Raw genomic sequence first — 19,859 nt, forward strand, 5'->3', positions numbered from 1 at the left:
GAGAGCCACTATTCTAGCAAATTCCCCAGATAGACAGAGAGCCACTCTGCATCCCTCTCTCTTCCCAGCCTCCTCTTTTTCTCACAGAATCACTGCCTCTTTCTCTTTCCTGGCTGCCTTGTCCCACCCTCTGCCTCACTCTTTGCTCGATCTCGCCATCTCCCGCTCCCCTCCCCCAAAACATCTTTCCTCACCACTCTCTTGCACTTTTTCCTCCTCCTCACCACTCCACAGCACTTTGCCAGCCTCTTTCATTTTCCTACATCCCTCTGTCTCTGCTGTTCCATCAGACATCAGCTGTTTTTTCCCAGGAAGTGTTTTATTTAGAGCAGATTAATTAATTAGATACAGTATCAGAGCCATGGCCATTCTTAGCCTAGGCCTATCAAGGCCCCCAAGGCTAATGGTGTGGCAGAAAATGTGTGTGCGTGTGTGTGAGAGAGAGAGAGAGAGAGTATGTGTGTGTGTGTGTGTGTAGAACAAAAAGCTGTGTGTATTTTAAAGATTTGCAGGTGCTTGTTGTGTACCCGCACCAATGTGTGCACTAATTGGACTTGTCAAGAAGGAAATGTGTGAGTGCATGCATATTTTTATTTTTTTTTTTTTTTTGTGTGTGTGTGTGTGTGTGTGTGTGTGGGCATATGCATACTAGACTGTTATATAAGAAGAAATAACTACCTCTATCTCATCATGCTGGTAACAGGGTTGTGTTTGTTGGTATCTCACCAAATAAACCACTGTGTTTTATTAGTGTTTCTTCTCTAACACCCTCCTCCCATCTCTTTCTGCCCCTAGGGACGAGTTCTCACACCAAGTACAGAGCAGCGAGCAATGAGGAAGAAAGAAAAGAGGTGCTTATCCAATCAGAGATGCAGATGGCCACGGAAGACATGAGTATCAGCCAATCTGGCACAAGGATGACTGCTATTTGCCAATTCATACATTACAAATCAAATGTGACCCCTTAATTAAACAATTGATACAGTTTACCTAGACCCACATACTGCCAATGAAGTGATATATCCCATTCCTGCACTCATTTCTACTTTGATAAATCCCTAATTCCTTACACTAGTTTAACAATTTCAATTTACAATACACCTACAAGAAACAGGAGCATTTACCATGCTGTGACCACGTCAAAAGCAGAACAGACATTAATCTGAAGAAACCACCAAGTCACCACATTGAGATATTTCTGTATAACCAAGCCCTCATTCCCTTTCAAATGGCGCCAGCCTGCTTGAATAAATGTTAGATGGCAAGCATCTCTGGACGGCTTTCTCCAATGGATATTGCGACACCATCCCAAATGGCCCAGTGCAGAGGACAGCAGAGACATAATGTGACTGGAGGTTCTTCATCAGTGGTCCTGTCCAGAGCCAGCTCCTTCATTTGTTGGCTCACACTGCTGTCAATAATGCGGTTGCCAATGGTTACAGCTGACTGTTGGCTCATCGAGGGGGAGAAGGGCTTTGTGTGGCTGGCTATCTGCAGTATGAACCAGCCGCCTTATGAGGCCATCCCCTCCCACATTAACAGGTAAGAGAACTTAACACTAAAGGGGAGTTTTCTGTACATTATTTCACTTCTTTTCCAAACACCTACAGCCTTCACACCTCTCTCAACAGCACCATTGTGGATCTGAGGCTGAATGAGAACAAGATACGGTCTGTCCATTACTCTTCGCTCAGTCGCTTTGGCAACCTAACCTATCTGAACCTCACCAAGAATGATATCAGCTATGTGGAAGATGGAGCATTCTCAGCACAATTCAACCTCCAGGTGAGTTATGATGCAATTTTCATTTATACGCTTGGACATACATATTCACATCCATACTAATGCCTGTTCATAGATGCACCTGTTAGTGCACATAAACACAAGAGAGGAGATTAACTGCACTGAGTGTTGTATGTATAAGTATTGTATTCAGGTAGAATTTAGAATGACTTTGGTATGTTAACTTTACTTTACTCCTCTACTTCACAACATTCTATGGGGAAATGTTTTACTTCATGCTCCACTACATTTATTATAACATTGGTTAATGTTACAGTATATGCCAGAAGGCAATTTGAGGGGGAATGCTATCCCTGTTATTAGCAAAATGACCAAAATGCATCCCCCTTGTTAACCTGCCACCCCTTCTATTCCCTAGTAGCAGATAGAGTGCAGGAGCAGAGAGGTTGTTCAGTTGAACATGTAGGTCCACTCTGCCTGACTCATTGATCCTTTATCTGATGGAGTTAGATTCTATGGCCCTGACCGTGGCTCTGAAATATCAGTAGCTGTGTCTTGAAAAATCCAAGGTGCTGTCCATGGTGCTGAAGTAGCAGACAGATTTGTAATTGTGCCTTTTTCTCTCAGCCCTGCCCTTCTGTCAGTTTCATCTTGGATCTATGACATTCTCTAAATAAACTACATACTATGAATACTTAATTCTATACTATATGGTAGCCTATATACTCTATAGAACGGTGTCATCTTCATGATCAAAGCAACGTGCTGCCCAAGACCAAGCCACCTCTATAACAAAATATTTTTGAGGAGACATTACTACAGATATAGTTTTGACTACAGAAGTTTGGTGTAACCTGGGAGTGATGCAGTTAATGTAACTGTAGTCAGCTGCTACTCACATTTAAGATATGCTGCCAAAACTAGTGTGTTTTAAAAATAAGCATTATTAAAATGCTCAGTGTTCACATACCTTAAAAGTTCAGGTCAACACCTATGTATGTATGTGCTACTTGTACAGTAACTGTTTTATAGAAAAACATGTTTACATTTTTAAGTAAGGAATCAAAAAAAGCATCAAGGGGCCATTCTGCATTATAAAATATTGAAGTTAATTTTGTAGATAATACTTCTGTAAAAGTTTGAATGAACAACTTTATTTGTAGCAAGTACTGTTTTACGCTGTGATACTGCTAGCATTACTTGTGTAAAGCATCTGAATTCATTCGCCACCACACACGCAGAAGGACACAGACACACAAGAAAGACAGCACTTGCTCATTATGGCTTCCAGAAATATTCAGGCAAAAGTGCTTCACCAAACTTAGCTGCACGCGGCCATAATGAGCTGGCATGCTTACACATCTACCCCAGCTGCTGGAGTTGTGCCAGGAGGTAAAATGTGAACAAGAAAGATCTGAGTAAATTCAGCACAGCACAGCGGCTTAGATCACCATGTGAAACATGAATTGTACTGAACCGTCATCTGTTTGTTCTGTATGTTTCCAGCTTGTAGTGAGTGATGCCTGGCACCAACCGGCTCTTCAGAGATTAGAATAATCCCACTTGTCTTTGTCTCCCCAGGTTCTCCAGATGGGCTTTAACAAGTTGAGGAACCTGACAGAGGGGATGCTTCGAGGCCTGGGCAAGCTGCAGTATCTCTACCTGCAAGCCAACCTCATCGAGACTGTTACACCTAACACCTTCTGGGAATGTCCCAACATAGAGAATATAGATCTCTCCATGAACAGGTATTGACCTAGGTCTGTGCATGTGCATGAGAGCATGAGCAAATACAGTGGTAGTGCTGGAATGATAAGGTGACTAATTTACTGATGAAAATTAACTGACAACTTCAAGTCAGTTAACTGTTTAAGTCAATGTGTACTGGATAAATGGATAAACTTTTTTGTTTTGTTTTTTATTTTAATCACAGAAAATTTAATTTTAAACAGTTAGTTTGACAAAACAAGCAATCTGAACATGCTACTATAGGCTCTGGGAAAATTAAACTGTTTTCTGATATTTTATTGACTAAACAATTTAATGATTGATTGATCATAATCATTACAGCCCTAAACTATATTTTAAATTATATTTACAAAAAGACTAGTCACAATCAGATAGCAGAATACACATTTCTCAAACACACCCAAAACATCAGATATTAAATGTCAGGCTTAGTGTCATCACCTCATAATCAAAGATCAAAGGCTGCTTTCTAAATTCACCAGTTTGCACTGATGTTGGGAAAACTTACAGGGAAAAAACTGCAGAAGATCAGAGATACAAACTCTCACTGACAGTATTCTCAGTAGACCATGATGCAATGCCGCAACAAACCATCATTTCAATTAAAGTTGAGATCCCTATTTTTTCCTCAGCGGGAGTAACAGTTTTGTTGTTGCTATTGGTAATGTAATTAGTATTGATAACCAAAATATAAAAGAAACAACTGGATGGAACAAGTTTAACTGTTCTTTCGAGCTTGTTGAAAGGAATTTTAGGGGATGTTTAAGACCATAAACTCAAGTCTGAGAGGACTGAGGAAAAAGTGTATTTGGAAGGGAAGTGCGGCAATTTTGCGCACCAAAGTCTCGTCGGGAGTACTACTGCATATGTGAAAAAAAACTGCTATGAAGCCTTTTATAGCTCCAGAGGGAGCTGTCTGGAGTCTGAAAAATTGCCTTAAGTGATGTCATTTGAGTCAAGGCTGAAGTACAACTTTAAAAATGTAAAAATCCGAGGGTGTGGAGTGAAGAAGTGACTTTATCAGACCCTCTGTAGCATGTTCTTCATCTCTGCTCAAGGCTATATTAGCTGCTGCTAGCATCACACATCCAAATCTCCAACTGAGCTGTTGGTGAAAAAGCTTTATTGTGGATAATGTAGGAGCTAGGTTTTGAGACAGGGAAGAAGAATACGTGGGATAAAGAAGTATCAAAAAGCTTTTTTATTTTTTTAATTGTAAATTAATCTGACAGTGCTAGATGTGAAATGCCAAACTATTTGACAGTCATAGTGTATTTAACTATAGAATTGTAATTTCCCTTTAAATCAAAGATATTTTTTCCCCTTTGTGTCCTCCTCAGGATCCAGGTGTTGGATGGCAGTTTGTTCTCTGGACTCTCTAAGCTGACTACCTGTGAACTTTACACAAACCCCTTCAACTGCTCTTGTGAGCTTCTGGGTTTCCTGCACTGGCTCGCAGCCTTCCCCAACAGGACCAGTGAGAGGATGGTGTGCGATTCCCCTGTTGGATTCTCTGGCTTCAACCTCCTGAGCCAGAACCCTCGTATGCCTACCCAACGCACCGCTCTACACGTGCTCAGTATTGTATGCACAGATGATGGCAGTAGCGTGACACCTTTCTATGCCATCAGTTCAGCTGATTCAACCACCCTGTCCCCCGATGCTGCCTCTCCCTGCGGACTGGACGATTGTGCTTCTGGGACCCCTCCTGATGAGGTAATCAGCTTGAGCCCCATCTTTGACAGTCCGTTAATGACCCTAAAGCAGGTGCTACATTCAAGCGCTGTGATAACAGTTCAGATCCCTCATCCGTACAAGAAAATGTACATCCTGGTGCTTTATAACAACAGCTTCTTCACAGATATCCAGACTCTGAAACATATGAGAGAAAATATCGAGCTCAAAAACTTAAAACCTAACACTGACTACACATACTGTGTGGTCTCTATACGAAACTCCCTGCGCTTCAACCACACCTGTCTGACCATCTCCACTGGCCGCCGGGCGGACCCTGAGAGGGTACCCAATCAGTCATCAGCTACTCACTACATCATGACTATTTTGGGGTGCTTGTTTGGCATGCTGCTCTTCCTTGGCCTCGTCGTCCACTGCCTGAGGAAGAAGAGGATCATGGAGGAGAAGGAGAGAAAGATGAGCAGGATCCAGAGGACTCTGATAGAGCTCAAGTATGGTGGTGAAGGGGATATAGAGGGAGGGAGTGGAGGATCTGTTTCCCAGAAGCTTGCTGCTGGGGACAGTCTGTCCCGAATGCCGTACCTGCCTCAGGGTGGTGAGATTGATCCATACAAGCTGCAGGAGGTGATAGAAACACCAGCGCACAAGCCTGCTAAACTTAACTACATGGAGGTCAGAGGATCCGGAATAGAGCGGGAGAGAGAACGAGAGAGAGAAAGGGAGATGTCGCCACAAGCAAATCCCCAGGGCTCTGTAGCAGAGATCTCTACCATTGCTAAAGAAGTTGATAAAGTTAACCAGATCATTAACAACTGTATAGATGCTCTCAAATCTGAGTCAACCTCCTTCCAGCAGGGGATCAAATCGCCCTCATCCGCAGGTGGAGGAGCTGTTTCAACTGCAGAGCCACAGCTGGTGCTTCTCTCAGAGCAAGGAGAGAGAGGGGAAAGAGGTGGTGAGTTCCTCTCCCCGGTGTATAAAGGAGGGAGAGGAGGAAGGGAAGAGAGGGGGAGAAGCTACCATCATTCTCTGCAGCGACACCACAGCATGGAGGCTCCTCCAACCTCCAAAAGGCCCAGCACTTCCTCTTCCCCCGGCTCTGCCCGCAGCCCACGCTCCTTCCGCTCAGAGGGAGGTTACCACTCATCAGAGACCCGCTATATCGAGAGGACATCACCTGGAGAGAGAGGAGGAGGCGGGGGAGGAGAGGCCATCCGCACAGTCACCCCAGCAGCAGCTATTTTGCGAGCAGAAGCCCAGAGAATACGCCAGTACAATGAACACCGCCACTCTTATCCTGGCTCCCAGCAGCACCTCCAGGAGCTGCAGCACCACCCTCAGATTTTGCAGGAGCTCCACCACCACCCAGGGGGTCGCAAGCCTTCTGTGTTAGACCCCCTCACCCTCAGCAGGCAGGCAAAGCAGCGGGAGTTGGCCTACTCCCAGCTCTCACCTCACTACCCACTCTCACCCCAGTACCACAACCTCAGCTACTGCTCCAGCCCCGAGGAAGATGAAGAGGAGGAAGGGCTCCTGTGCACCCCAACCCTAGGCTTGTGGGAGAGGTTCAAGCTGCACCGTAAGAGGCACCGGCAGGCATCAATGGAGGATGAAGGATATGTGGCAGCCGGACACGCGCTGAGGCGAAAGGTTCAGTTTGCCAAGGATGAGGATCTTCACGACATACTGGACTACTGGAAGGGCGTGTCTGCCCAGCAGAAGGCCTGATCCCACGCCTGAAGACCCCAAACACTTTGAAGATGGAAAGATAGCACTGCACCCATAACATATTGATGCAGATACACAGACTGATACAAAAAAGACCTGTAAATACACACAAACACACACAACTTGCAGGATCTACAGATTCAGATTGCACACATTAATGGATATACACACAAACACTGGCTCACACTTTACACAAACTAAGCCTTTTCTTCTGAGAACATGAAGGAGGACCAAACTAATATATTATATTGAACAACAAAAATCATAACGTATAGAGAGACTGAGTTACTTTTTGTAATGTAATGAAAATTATAGCTCAGACTGATGTAGCTATTTGTACTAAGTTTTGAATGAAGAAATTTAAAAAAAAAGAATCAACATTAAGAACAGAAACCTTAATTGTTGCCGGGCAACTCATCCTGAACAGCCTGGCTATGCTTTTGATCTGCCTTGAGACTGACATTCATCATTCCTGACCACGGCAGATTAACCTCACCGATTCTCATTATGTCGGTGGCTTGATCAAGATTTTTGCGTTGCTGAGGAGGTGGTTTTTTGCATCGCGTCCTGCGATACAACCGCAAGAGCAGACACGCTGAAAGATTTGCCGTGATTTAAAACATCGGAACGAGAAATTCTGGATGGGTCGCCAGGCAACAGAAATATTCAACTGTGCTGAGAATGAGTAGGTAGCTCTCACCAGAGAGTGAATATAATGTGCCAAATCAACCAAGGGAATAGTAGAGCCCTACTGTGTACCAACATCTCCTCGCCACTGTTTTTATATACAGAATTTAAAAAACTTAGAATGATATGTTGTTATTACTATTAATTATTCTTATTATCATTACTGGTCTTCTTATTATTCCTATGATCCTCATCATTAATATTCTATTATTTGAATATGGCATGGCTCTGTCGTGTGACTGTGTTTTGACTGTTTTGAACCTCTCATCTGAGAAGTGCACACTAACAGAGACAAACAGTACGATGGACGAGACATTTGATTTCTTCTTTTCTACCAAGAGGAATGTGCTCTCTGCTGAGCCAAAAACAAACCCGTCTTTTCTCTTGGTGAACCCCTGCTACACCTGCTCCTCATCCTCCTAAAGAGGGAACGCTGTACAGATGAGAGAGAGAAGTTCTATATTTGCAACAGAGGTGACTGTTTTGTTTGTACAACATGGTTTTGAAATCTTTCAGACTTTTCAGAAACCAGAATCCCAAGTTAGTTACCTACCTGCTCACTTACAATGGTACGTTTTTGATTTTGAAATCGAACTAAAAATTCTAATCTTCAAATGAATGTCTTCAATTCCCACAGGGGAAACATATCTGCACTGTTCAAAATCAAGAAACGACTCTTAGGAAAAGACCTAAAACTCTCAGCTTCCTTCCCGATACACTGTAGCTCCACTGTGTTTTATCAACAACTCATTTTTTCCCCTCTCCCCATCTCCCAAGTTTTTACTTTTTGTTTTTTGGATTCCTCTGGTTCCACTGTGGTGCCATTGTGCCAACTTGATAAATCACAAAGAAGTATTTGAAATGATTTTAAATACTACTATTTACAGACCTCTCTTCTCCTTCACATCGATACACATTAGTTTGCCAAACAGAACAACAATTTGCACAAAACGATCCACCACCATTGGCTCACTGCTCCCCTTCTATCCTCCAATCATTTCTAAAGACCAAAGTACTGTGGTAGTAAAATTGACCCCTATAGCCCCTGACCTGGCCCCAACTATTCACCCACCATCACCCTTACAGTTGCTTTACTTTAGCACATGTATACACACACATACAAGTGTACTCATGCACACACAGCCACAACCACACACAGATGAATGTATTCTCTGAGAAATTAATACTGTTTAGCAGCTGGTTTTTCTGTTTCTGATGTATGAGCTGTATTCAAACAGTGTCTTCATCTGTCTGGCAGAAAACTTTCATCAGATGGCCACTTGTGTTTCAGGATTGGAGATAAATAAGGAATATTTGACTTTCAAAAAAAAAGAAAAAAATCAGACCAAATCTTTGCCCACTGAGGGCAGATTCTCATGGACAACTTTCCTAACACCAGTCTGTGTCACAGACTGAACCAAATGTTGTCTACGAGAAGCCCAAAATTGCAGATGGCTACTGATGTAATAGCAATGGGGTTCTGCCTTATCAAAGGTTTTCAGCTGAAAAAGTTCTAGATATAAGAAGTGTTTAAGTAGTGTGATTAGTATCACTAGTGTGGTGAAAAAAGACTACATGTATAACTGCAATATCTGCAGGATTTAAAAACAGGAGGCTGAAAAGAGGAGAAAAAATGTGATAACAAAAATACTGCTGTTTATCCTCTACAGAACTGTGCTACAACAATTCATTTAAGAAGACTGTAAACCGGGGATGGAGTCGAGAACATTTCAATTCAGTGGATTTTGAAATTAACAAGCTTGTAGTGTTCACAGTACTGACAAACAATTTGTAATTACAAATGCTTGACTGACTGAATCGCACCAAGTCCGCTTTCTGAATTGAAACAGAATTGACTCCAACCTTACAAAAGAAAGAGGAACAACAGAGCTGGCAAACAATGAAAAGTTTATTGGTGAATGGAAACACTGTATAAAATATCTTTTCTCTGCTATAATGAGTTCAGAATGCTCAAGTCATTAAGCCCAGTTAAAGCCATAATCGTGGGTTAGTGAAATCACCACTGCTGTTTGTAGCACTGCTAAAGCACATTTAATTGTGTGTTTTCAAAGAGGCAGTTTTTTTCACCGTACTCACTGCAGCAGCTATGACATGGTTCCTCTGCTTCTGCAGCAAATGACTCTGATCCAAAAGGAAACTGATGAGCCGTGGTTGTTTCTGCATTACACGTCCCAGATTGTGGCTTTAACTAAACAACAGCCTTAAAAACATTCGATTTTCTTTAATCTTTTTAACTTAAGCATTGCTTTGAAAATCGAAAAAAAATCTTTGTTTCTTAACTTATACTTTCCTGACTGCAATTTTGTAATTGCTTGACTCTTAAGCCTCACTTGAGCATTCTTTGAGTAACTGTAATATCAATGTAGCGATGTATTAAACTGTTTTTGTTTTTTTCTGTTCTGTTTATGAACAATAATGGCTTGAATTTATCATGTGTCAGAGAGTAGCAGAGCTAGTCTAGAATCAGACGACGACGAGCAGACGGTCAAGGCGACCAGTTGACAGTGACCCTAATCAGCGCTGCTATTCTTTGAAGCGTGATGAAGAGAAACTGTGTTTTTGAAACAACAATGCCTAGAAAGTGGAAATAAATAGAGGTCCTTCTGACAACAGACAGAAACGACAATGGAGCATGCTGCAAGGAAATCTTCAGTGGAATGTTGTGATATATTCTTCTGGTGAATGACTCAGGAGTGAGAGAGCAAGAGATAGAGAGATAGATAGAGAACGCTCTGCCATAGGATCTCTCAGAGGCTTTCTTTATTTTCTTGTCAAAAAATTTAAATGAGCACAATAAAATAGCCTTTCTTTCATCGTCTCCTTTCCTGGAGAAACCATATGCATGCGAGAAGTTTTCAACACACTCAGGACTTTCATTTCACATTTCAAAGATGGCTGATTACTTCTGCTTGAGTAAATCATGGATGTATTAAAGGAACTGGATATGGGACTTAAAGATGGCACCCAGTGACTTTAATGAAAATTGCTCGTCTGGCGCATGAGCCTAAAAGTTTTCTAGGGTTTGCTTCCATGTTGTGCAGCACCACTGCACATATGCATTTGTGATTTGCCCGCTGGCCCCGCCTGTTCACTCTGTAGACCTTACATTGAGATGATGAAACATGACACTCATGTCAACAGCCTTACAAACTTCTCTTTTAGAAGGTGATCTATGGGGAACATGCCTTTTAGACCACAGAGGATTTTTTTCCATGCTGTGAGTGGTAACAGAGACAAACTGCAAGCAACCCTGAGCAATGGTGCCATATCCAGCTCTCTTAATAAATCCCTGAGGTAAATGCTTAAAGGGTCAGTTTACCAAATCACAAAAAACATATTTTCTTACTTAGTTCCAGTAGTCTGTCTCTGTGGTTCTGCTTCCATTTCAATACAATGGAGGGAAACTACAATTTTGTCTGGGGTGCTGCTGAAAGCAAAAAATAGAAATGTATAAAAAGAATCAACAGAAAAAACACAATCTAGAGGACACACTATTAAACATTTCCAATAAAGTAGCTCCTACAAAAACTGTTGGTATTGACTACTTTGCATTGTAGTAACAACTGGACAATGAGCCCAAGACATGCAAGGGTCATTCATCTGAGAGAAGTTTTATTAGCCAGTTTACCCAAGGTACAAAAACAAAATATTTTTTCACCTAGTCTCAAGTGGCATCCAGCCATGACCAGCTAACTTTGGTTTTATTTGCCCAGGTTTTGAAATATGTGTCTCTCAGCCCTCTGCTTCATCCCCATTATCGATAAATTTGAATGCTATGATGTTTTTAGTTTTTACAGTATCAAGTCCACAGCCATGCTAGCAGCTCTGTGAGCCTGTACTTTGGCACGGCAGCGATCTGAGCTAAATGCTAAAGTTAGCATTTTAACATTCTCCAGTTTAGTATTGAAAATACTGACCTGCTGGTGGCGCAAGAGGAAACATCTAGGGATCGACAGTCAACAGGATTTATTCTCTGGGAACTATGAATGTCTGTACAGATTTGTTGTTGAGATACATCAGTCTGAACCACAGTGGTGAACTGCATCGACATGCCACTAAAAAGTAGCAAAAAACGCAGCAATGTGCCTGTCAAGAGACAAAGTTACTCTTGAGTAATCACCTTTAATATGGCCAATAAAAACAAAACTACATTCACTTATATTGCACTGGACTGGAGGCAGAAATCTCACAGACTGATATCTGAAAACCTAGACACATTAAACCTAAAGTGTCTGAAAGGCAAGATTCTATTGGAGGTGAGTGAGGAAATTAGTTTCTTTGTAATTTGGGTGAAGAAGCCCTTTAGGATGATTCATCAGACGCTAATGGACACATAAAAGTCTGTACTTAAACAGTGTCCTACTACCTGATACTGTACGTTGTTAACTCTGTGGGTGCACACAGTCATACAGAGTTCAATATTCATTACTAATACAGACTTGTAGTGAATTTGTAGTTTTATAACATCACACAACAACATGAAGACATCACAATAATTAATAATTCAAATTGGTTAATCCATGACTGACTGATATTGGTGAACCATTTTTTTGGCTTGTAGTTAAATATAATCCTGTTAAATAAATTGCATAACTCATGTAAAAAATATATTCTTGGCAGACCTAAGCACTTTTTATGTCTGAGTCCAAACAAAATCAGAGTAGATGTAAATATGGGCCAAATCTGCTTTAGGAAAACTTGGATGAACATAGACACTGACAAATCCAAGACACCCCCAGTCAAAATGCTGCCTCAAGAAAGACTTCAAACAAGGGGGAAAAAAGAGGTAATGCCATGTTGGATTGGCACTGTGAATGAAAGGCCCTATTTGGAGCGTGTCCTTGGTGAAATGAATTAGGATGCTTACTTTGCTGAATTTTAATTGACAGCAGCTAGTGAATGGACCAAGTGAACCATCTAATGAGGAGTGTCTTGAGAGTGAGTATCTCTGCACCGAGCCAGTCAAAGCATATTTAAAAATTGTTGTTGAATGCACCAAGAAAATGCAGCATTTAAAATAATACTGACAGATTTTAGGAAATAATTACAAACTGTCTTATTTTTTCCACGGAGCTACACGGTGTTTACCGATATGACGCTGGCGATGTAACCTACTTCTCCGACAATTTCAGGATGTTTTGTGCCAAACAAAAAGGTTTGACGTGGTTGGAGTTCGAACTGTCAGCAGCTAAAACACCAGCATAATCTGAAATCTAGGCTACCTTTATTTACAAACACACACACATACACACACACACAGCCATTTTCTACACAGTTACACCATCCAATTTCATTCAGAGGCGTTTAATGAGAAGCTTTACTGTGCATGAAGCAGGTAAGTGCATTGCTCTGAGACACATCAGGAGTGCAACACAAGGCAGCAGCTTTACTCTTTCACTTTCCATGCACATTTTATAATACTCTCTGACACTGTGGTTACAAAAGAAGGATGAAAAACCTAAATGAATCTCACGTCTGGAAAATGCTGGTGTTTACAAGGCAGGTAAAGTAAAGGTAAAGTCTAATTGGAAGACACAGTCGAGTAGGAAAAGTAGGATCCAGAGTTTTCAGTTTAAAGTAAATTTAATTTTGTAATAAAATGTTGCTGTTGTCAGATAAAAACCTCCAAAATGCCAAATTTTATGAATCCCGCATATATTTTACACAGTATCTACAGTTTGTAAAGGTGTAGTCTGACATTTTGGGAAATATATCTATTCACCATCTTGATGGCAGTTAGATGGGAGGATTGGTACCACTCTCACATCTGAGTTTATAGAGGAACTAGAGGCGACTAGCATAGCTTATCATAAAGTTCAGAAGCAGGAGGAAACTAGCTAGTTTTGTCACTGTGTGTACTGTACTTAAGTACCAATTTAGGGTCCATAAGTATTTCCATTTCATAATTGCCTTCTTTCAAGTCATTTTGATCTATTTTATTTTCACTGCCAATCAGTCTATTTCAAACTGATAAGTTCGTGCCCTAAGGTAGAAGGAGATTAGTTTAATAGCTCTCATTACAGGCATATGCATTTTTACATTATTGCAATTGTTGCATAATTGCTTTCACTTTAGTTCAGGGTCTGAATAGACCAACTGCAGGAATGCGTATAATTTAGAGAACATGCATACTTATCCTTCTTTGCTTGATACAAACAAAATGGGGATTCACTTGAAAAGAATACTTTCACCTTTAACACGCAGACAGCGGAATTCAATTTTTTCATCTGTCTTCAAGAAAGCAAATAAGAACGTTGCTCACAATGTCTCTTAAGATAATTATTGTTACTATTAACACACTAGAGGAGCATGTAACTCTTAAAACACTCACTAAAAACAGGATTTTCATTACCTCATTATCTCCAATGTTGAGTTTCTAATAAGATTTATTATGGTGTTCAGATTTTGTACACTCACATGTGGCAGCATAGTCAAGTGCACATGTAGGCAATGACACAGAGTTAAAGTACAATAAACCCGGCCCAGGGGCTTATCTTCCCAACCCTTTAGATTTATACTGGCGGTGTAATTCATGTGCAGGAGATGTCCAATTCCATCCCAAACTGACTGACTGAAAATTGCAACTTCAGTACAACACTGGCGAGGTTCATTACCCCTTATCTTTAAACTGCTGCGGTACAAGTGGCTTAGGGGCCTGACGGTGGGCGGCCTCTATCAAGACTGTGAGAAGAGAACATGTCCTAACAGGATATTCTCATTATCCTTCCATCTCGAATCTGTCCTGTGTGATTTTAACCCAGGGCAGGTGAGTTTGGTATGTCTCCATGGTTACATCATCTGTCTCCACAACCTCATTTTCCTCCCTTTGTGACACCTCTGATCTCTCGCTCACTCTCAGACTCTCACAGGCAGACAGACAGGAGTACTCTGTGTAGTTGCAAGCACTCTGGTTTTTGTGCAAACTTAAACATTAATAGATGCACAGAAAGCGAGACAGACTTTTTATACAAATACATTAAAATAAAACAAAATTAAATCTAAAACTTTTATGAGATTTGATTTTGTTGTTGAACTTTTAAAATTATATGTGATATTTACAGAAATGCACATAACGCAGTCATGGTGTGGGGCAGCTTATTAAAGACCATTCCTGGCCAGCAGAATGGAAGACTTCAGTCCTGTACCCAGTGGGGCAGTTGAAAAGGGCAGCCAAACAACTCCTGGTATTACTGCTGCTAGAGGAGAACCTACATTAAGTCTAGTTTTGAAGCACTGTGGTTGAGAGCTGCCCTTTCTAGATGTGGTCTTATCAAAGTAGTCTTACGCAGAGCGAAGAAGGAGCCTCCAGCTTGCCCCGGCGTCAAGAGTTTGGAACACAAGCAGCTGACAGGCTCGTCACAGCCGGAGCTGCAGTGACCAAAATATCTGTCTTTTTATGTGTGTGTGCTGTCCGTCTCTCCCCTCATCACTCTATAACTGTCCACACTGACGCCCGCCCGAGTACAAAAAGAGCCCTCCCTAGGCACAAACAATAACCCCCTCTCCCTCGTTCTCCACATGGCATTTACAGTGTCGCCTACAGCAGGGATGGAGGGCAGCAGAGATATGAGGACAGAAAGAAGAAAAAAATAGAAAGGAGCAGGAAACAGAATTAAGAATAAGGGACTAAGGAAGATAAAAGAGGACAGAAAGACAGGGTTCTTTGCTCATTTTCAGAGTTTTGATTTCTCTCAGAGCCCCTGGGGTCGTCTTTGTGAAATAACCTTCTTTTAAAAATGGGAATTAGGCTCGCCGTCTCTCTCAAAGATCGCGGCCTAATGTGGGCCAGCCTGTAGAGGGAGGCGGCTTGATAGAGCAGGAAGATAAGAGTAATAATGGGAAACATTCTCTCCACCGTATTAATACATATTAAAATCAACGCTGCAGAGGGAGGGCCCCACTTCTCACTGTGACACACACAGGCAGACACACACGAGTGGTAGGCCAAGCAGCATTAATAATGTACAGTGTAAGTGAGAGAACACTGTGGAAAGGTCGAGGCTGGCTGAGAGGCGAACACCACGACTTATGAGTTATTAGGTCAGCAGTCACACTGATAATCTTCTCTTTGACTGGAGGAACGTATCTAACCTGCCTCTATATAAATATCTTATAAGGCCAATCTTCCAGATCTCGGCGCAGAGCAGTAACATTTTCAGTCTAAATTCTTTTTAAAAACAAGACTAATTGCGTTTTTGTTTCAGAACAAGGACACCAGCTGAATAACTAGTGCCAGAGCACTGCAGACTGCTGACCCTGAAACACTGCTGCTTTCATTAAGAGACTATGAGGAGTGGGTATGTGTGTAGAGATTTAAGGCCAAATGCAGAAAAACAAGGGACAGAATGTGAGCCGTCTAGAGAATGATGCTTAAAGAGACAAATGAATTAACAGGGAAAGAGATGTAGAGGACAGACAAAGTTTGAGGAAGGCCAAATGACAGATATTTGTTCATTTAGCCTTCTACAAACTATCTCACCTTTCTAAATTACCACACAAGGTGACACTGAACTGGCTCAAAATACACAAACACACACCAGCATGCATTCCTGCACACGCGCACACGCTCCCAGATTGAAGGAAGCTAAGACGAGAGATCAAGGCAGTGCAAATTAAAAGTGCTCTAATTAGCCAAACTGTCACTCTCCTGCTCTGGCAGCCATATTGGAGTCTGCCTGGAGACCTGCCTGCCTGCCCGCCTGCACATTTCCACTGGCCCTCTGAACAGCCATATATACTGTATGGGAGTGAGGATTAGAGACAGCGGCTGTTGAGAATTACACTTGCCAGACGTTAAGCACCGCAGCAGCTCCAAAAATGTAATAATGAATGGAGGGAGATATGTTAATGAAGCTGCTCTGTGGAGGTCCATCATCAGAGGTATAAACTTTGCCCCGTTACAGCTCCTTCCAAATTTGTTCCCTAGGTCTGGCACCAATTCTGAGTGCATTATTGCACCATTAGACTTGGACAATTGTTATGCTAGAGGATGATCATGAGGCAGCCCCTGGTAATGGCTGAAAATATCCAAAATTTTGGATGAATAAATTGAAAATGTATACATTTAAAATAGCTTATTTTAAAGAACAAAACTGAGGCTTTTGCACATTTTTGAACTTAAACAAACAACAATCTAAATATTAAGCTGAGAGTGTGCTGCTTTGATTATAGCATCATTCAATCATTTAAGTGAAATTTGTTTTCAGAAAAATGAGACAATTCCAGTAACACCTGGTGCAGTCTGAGTGCCGCAGCTTTCTGCTCATGCACTACAGCACAGATGCTGTGTCAAGCTCTTACCTTGCAGGTTCACTAAGATAACTGAGAACCATCTACAATGAGCATTATATTACATTTTCCAAACACTTCAAGATTTTGGATTGATTTCCTACCTTCCAGTTCATGCCAGGAAAGCATGAAAATAGATAGATAGATTTTGTCAAAGTTATGTTATTGTCATGAGGACAGGAGAACGGAGTGTTTTGAAAACTGTTGGTGCTTTCAAGCACACCAACACTGACATTTCAGAGTTGCCCACAGAACAGGAGGATCATACTTTACACAATGTCTGTGCTTACTGGTTGTAATTTGTCTTTTGCGTTTGATTTTCTGACAACATATTAAATCACAGCCATAGAGAGTTTTCAAGTTCAATGTCTCTGCAAATTTACTGGATTACAAACGGAGGATGGATGCCTGGACGGTAGAAAATCATTTTTACAGTTATTTAATAAAGAGTTTGCTTTGGATAATGGCAACCAGAGTTTAAACACAAGAAGTGGTCTGTGTGTGGGTTAACTTGGAGTGTCTAATGTTATTATTACCATTTACTTAGTATTGCAGCCAGAAATGATGGCCAAAAGTACAGAAATAAGATCCAGGAGGCAAAAATGGGTTTGGCCCGTTAAAAAGTTGAGCATCATCTACAACCCCCCACCCCACCCCCCCCACCCGCCTCCAAAAAAAAAGTCAAGTAAATGCTGGACATAATTCTGGTGCAAAACAGGTCACACAGCAACAAGTTTTCACTACGGTCCTGCCTCACATTACTGTATGTACACATGAATGCTTTCTTACACTTCGGTTACACACACACCTTCCTCAGTGAGTACAGTATCATGCTGCTCCTACTCTAAGGGGAACCCGAGAAAGAGAAACTCAGATCTGAACTAAAGCATGACAGCTGCTCTGTCTCTCTCTGTTGGGACTTTAGAGAAGGAGAGAGCGGGAGACAGGAGGAAGAGATGGGAGAAAGACTCACTTCAGAGAAAACGATACTGATCTTCCTGTATATGTGAGTGCAAACAGGCAGATGGAGAGTTTAGTAAGGAAGGTAGAGACAGGAAGAAAAAAGGAATGAGAGATGAAAGAAAGAAGTGACAGGTCGTCTCTATCCTCTTTTTCTGTCCCATAAGCCTCTCTGGTTTCCAGCTGAGACTCTCCTCTGTAGTGGGGATGTCTCTTCTCAGCAGGTCTCACCAAAATTTCTCTGTGGTGAAAAAAAAGCTGAAAGATGCAGTTGAAATGCCACTCCTATCATTTTAATAAATTAAACAAGCACGAGAATTGCTTAAGATTTAGTGCTGCCTTGAAATTATTTCTGCTGCATATTCCTAAAACCTGTCTTTCAAAATTGATTGTTTACTGCTTGATGAGGACTGGTGTGTTTTTGAGTGTGTGTGCAATCTGATGTATGCTGCAGAGTTATGAAGCTCAGCTTTGGCATTTTCAACCTCACTCTACCACCTCATTTATAGTTAATGAGATATCAGGGGGTGTACTAATTGTTTTCGACTGAGAGATGATGGGCTGATGAAATAAAGATAAAGGAATGAATAAAAGAGTGGAAAGAAGCACGGAGAACGCACAGGATGAGGGGCAGGAAGAAAATTGGGGTTTAACAGGTAGTGAAATCAGAAATGGAAATGGCATGGATGAAAGGTGAATATAGAGGGTCTTACTATTCTTTCTCTGCACGCAGAACTCGCACGGCAAAAAATTACAGCGCAGGCGCATATCAAGAGGATCACCAAAGAGCTGCTTCTCCTCTGTTATTAATATATATATATTTCTGGCTGTAGCATTGCTCTTATAACCCATTGTGGAAGTAACACTTCATCTTCATCATGTACAGAAAATCCTTTCATTTTATTACTTGTGCGTCTGTTAATTCTCACTGGTGAAATGGAGCTAACCACGAGTTAAATTGACTACAAGCAAAAACTTTAAAAAATGAATGACGATTTAAACACAGCCTCTCTTTTCGCCTGCAGCAAGGGGCCACTGTGTGAGCACAATAACACACTGAAGAGTCCTAATGGTCTCGCTGGAGTAAAGAAGAATAAAAATGAAAAAGAAGAATTTATGACTTTGCTTCCTCCACAAATTGAGTACTGGACAGGTTCAGAAGTTACTCATAGCGTGCCTGCCACCACCCAACAATTTCTCTCAAGGAGGTCAGGCATTCTTCTCCCCCGGCTGATAGCTGCCTAGGCAAGACAACGTCTCCCCTGTCTGTGTCGACTGACAGTTTCACTTTCCCACTCCACGATCTCTTTGAACTCTTCTCACATCTGGGTTTTTGCTTGCGTGACCAAAGCAGCCTGTTTTTCTGGCCTCATGATACTTGTCTCCTCAGGAGCCCCCTTGGGCTAAACAAGCCCAAAACCCCTCCTCAAGCTTGACAGCTTCCTTCAGCCCTGGTCTCTACTGCCACATTGTTGGGTTGCCATCAGTACAGACCCCCAGTCTTTCAGCCTTGGTAGTTTCAGATGAGTCTAAAAGAAAGTCTTTATCTAAAAAGAAAGGTTACAGAGCAGCAGTTGTCTGCAGAAGTTAGCCCAAGTCTATCTTTTTGATAATGCTTTACCTTTGACTCGCTGCGGCCCCTTCCACAGAGCTGACAGAGAGATGACATTCCACATCTTCAGAGACAGTTTTTTTTGGCTAGGGCTCAGAAAAGTGCCCATCAAAAACTGGCAACGCACTGGATCTGTGCCCCATGTTACGTCTTCAGGTTGATCCTGACCAGCCCACAAGCCCAGCCACTAGACACTCGCCTACAAGCACTGCTCCCATGGGACCCCCAGTATTCTAGTCCAGGCAGATAGAGAACTCTGAATCACACAGTGTGAGCATTTAGACACAAAACAGCCCGGTGTTAAAAAATTGCCTTATGAGACATCAAAACGCTGTAGGGTGGTTTATACTAGCATGCCGAACAATTTTACTGCCTC

At 41.8% G+C, this 19,859-nt stretch overlaps 1 protein-coding gene across 1 annotated transcript in view; it reads left to right on the forward strand.

Annotated features, from left to right (window-relative positions):
- The window catches only part of LOC108901176 (protein ELFN1), a 103,918-nt gene extending 93,484 nt beyond the window's left edge, over positions 1-10,434 (forward strand). The window contains exons 3-6 of the mRNA XM_018702596.2: positions 796-1,542; positions 1,632-1,785; positions 3,325-3,491; positions 4,833-10,434. Coding sequence (XP_018558112.1) covers positions 1,259-1,542; positions 1,632-1,785; positions 3,325-3,491; positions 4,833-6,915 — 2,688 coding nt within the window. The 5' untranslated portion in view covers positions 796-1,258 and the 3' untranslated portion in view covers positions 6,916-10,434. The remainder of the gene's footprint in view (positions 1-795; positions 1,543-1,631; positions 1,786-3,324; positions 3,492-4,832) is intronic.
- The last annotated feature ends 9,425 nt before the right edge of the window (positions 10,435-19,859 follow it).

The sequence above is a fragment of the Lates calcarifer genome, linkage group LG5, assembly GCF_001640805.2.
Source record: "Lates calcarifer isolate ASB-BC8 linkage group LG5, TLL_Latcal_v3, whole genome shotgun sequence".
NCBI classification, from domain to species: domain Eukaryota; kingdom Metazoa; phylum Chordata; class Actinopteri; family Centropomidae; genus Lates; species Lates calcarifer.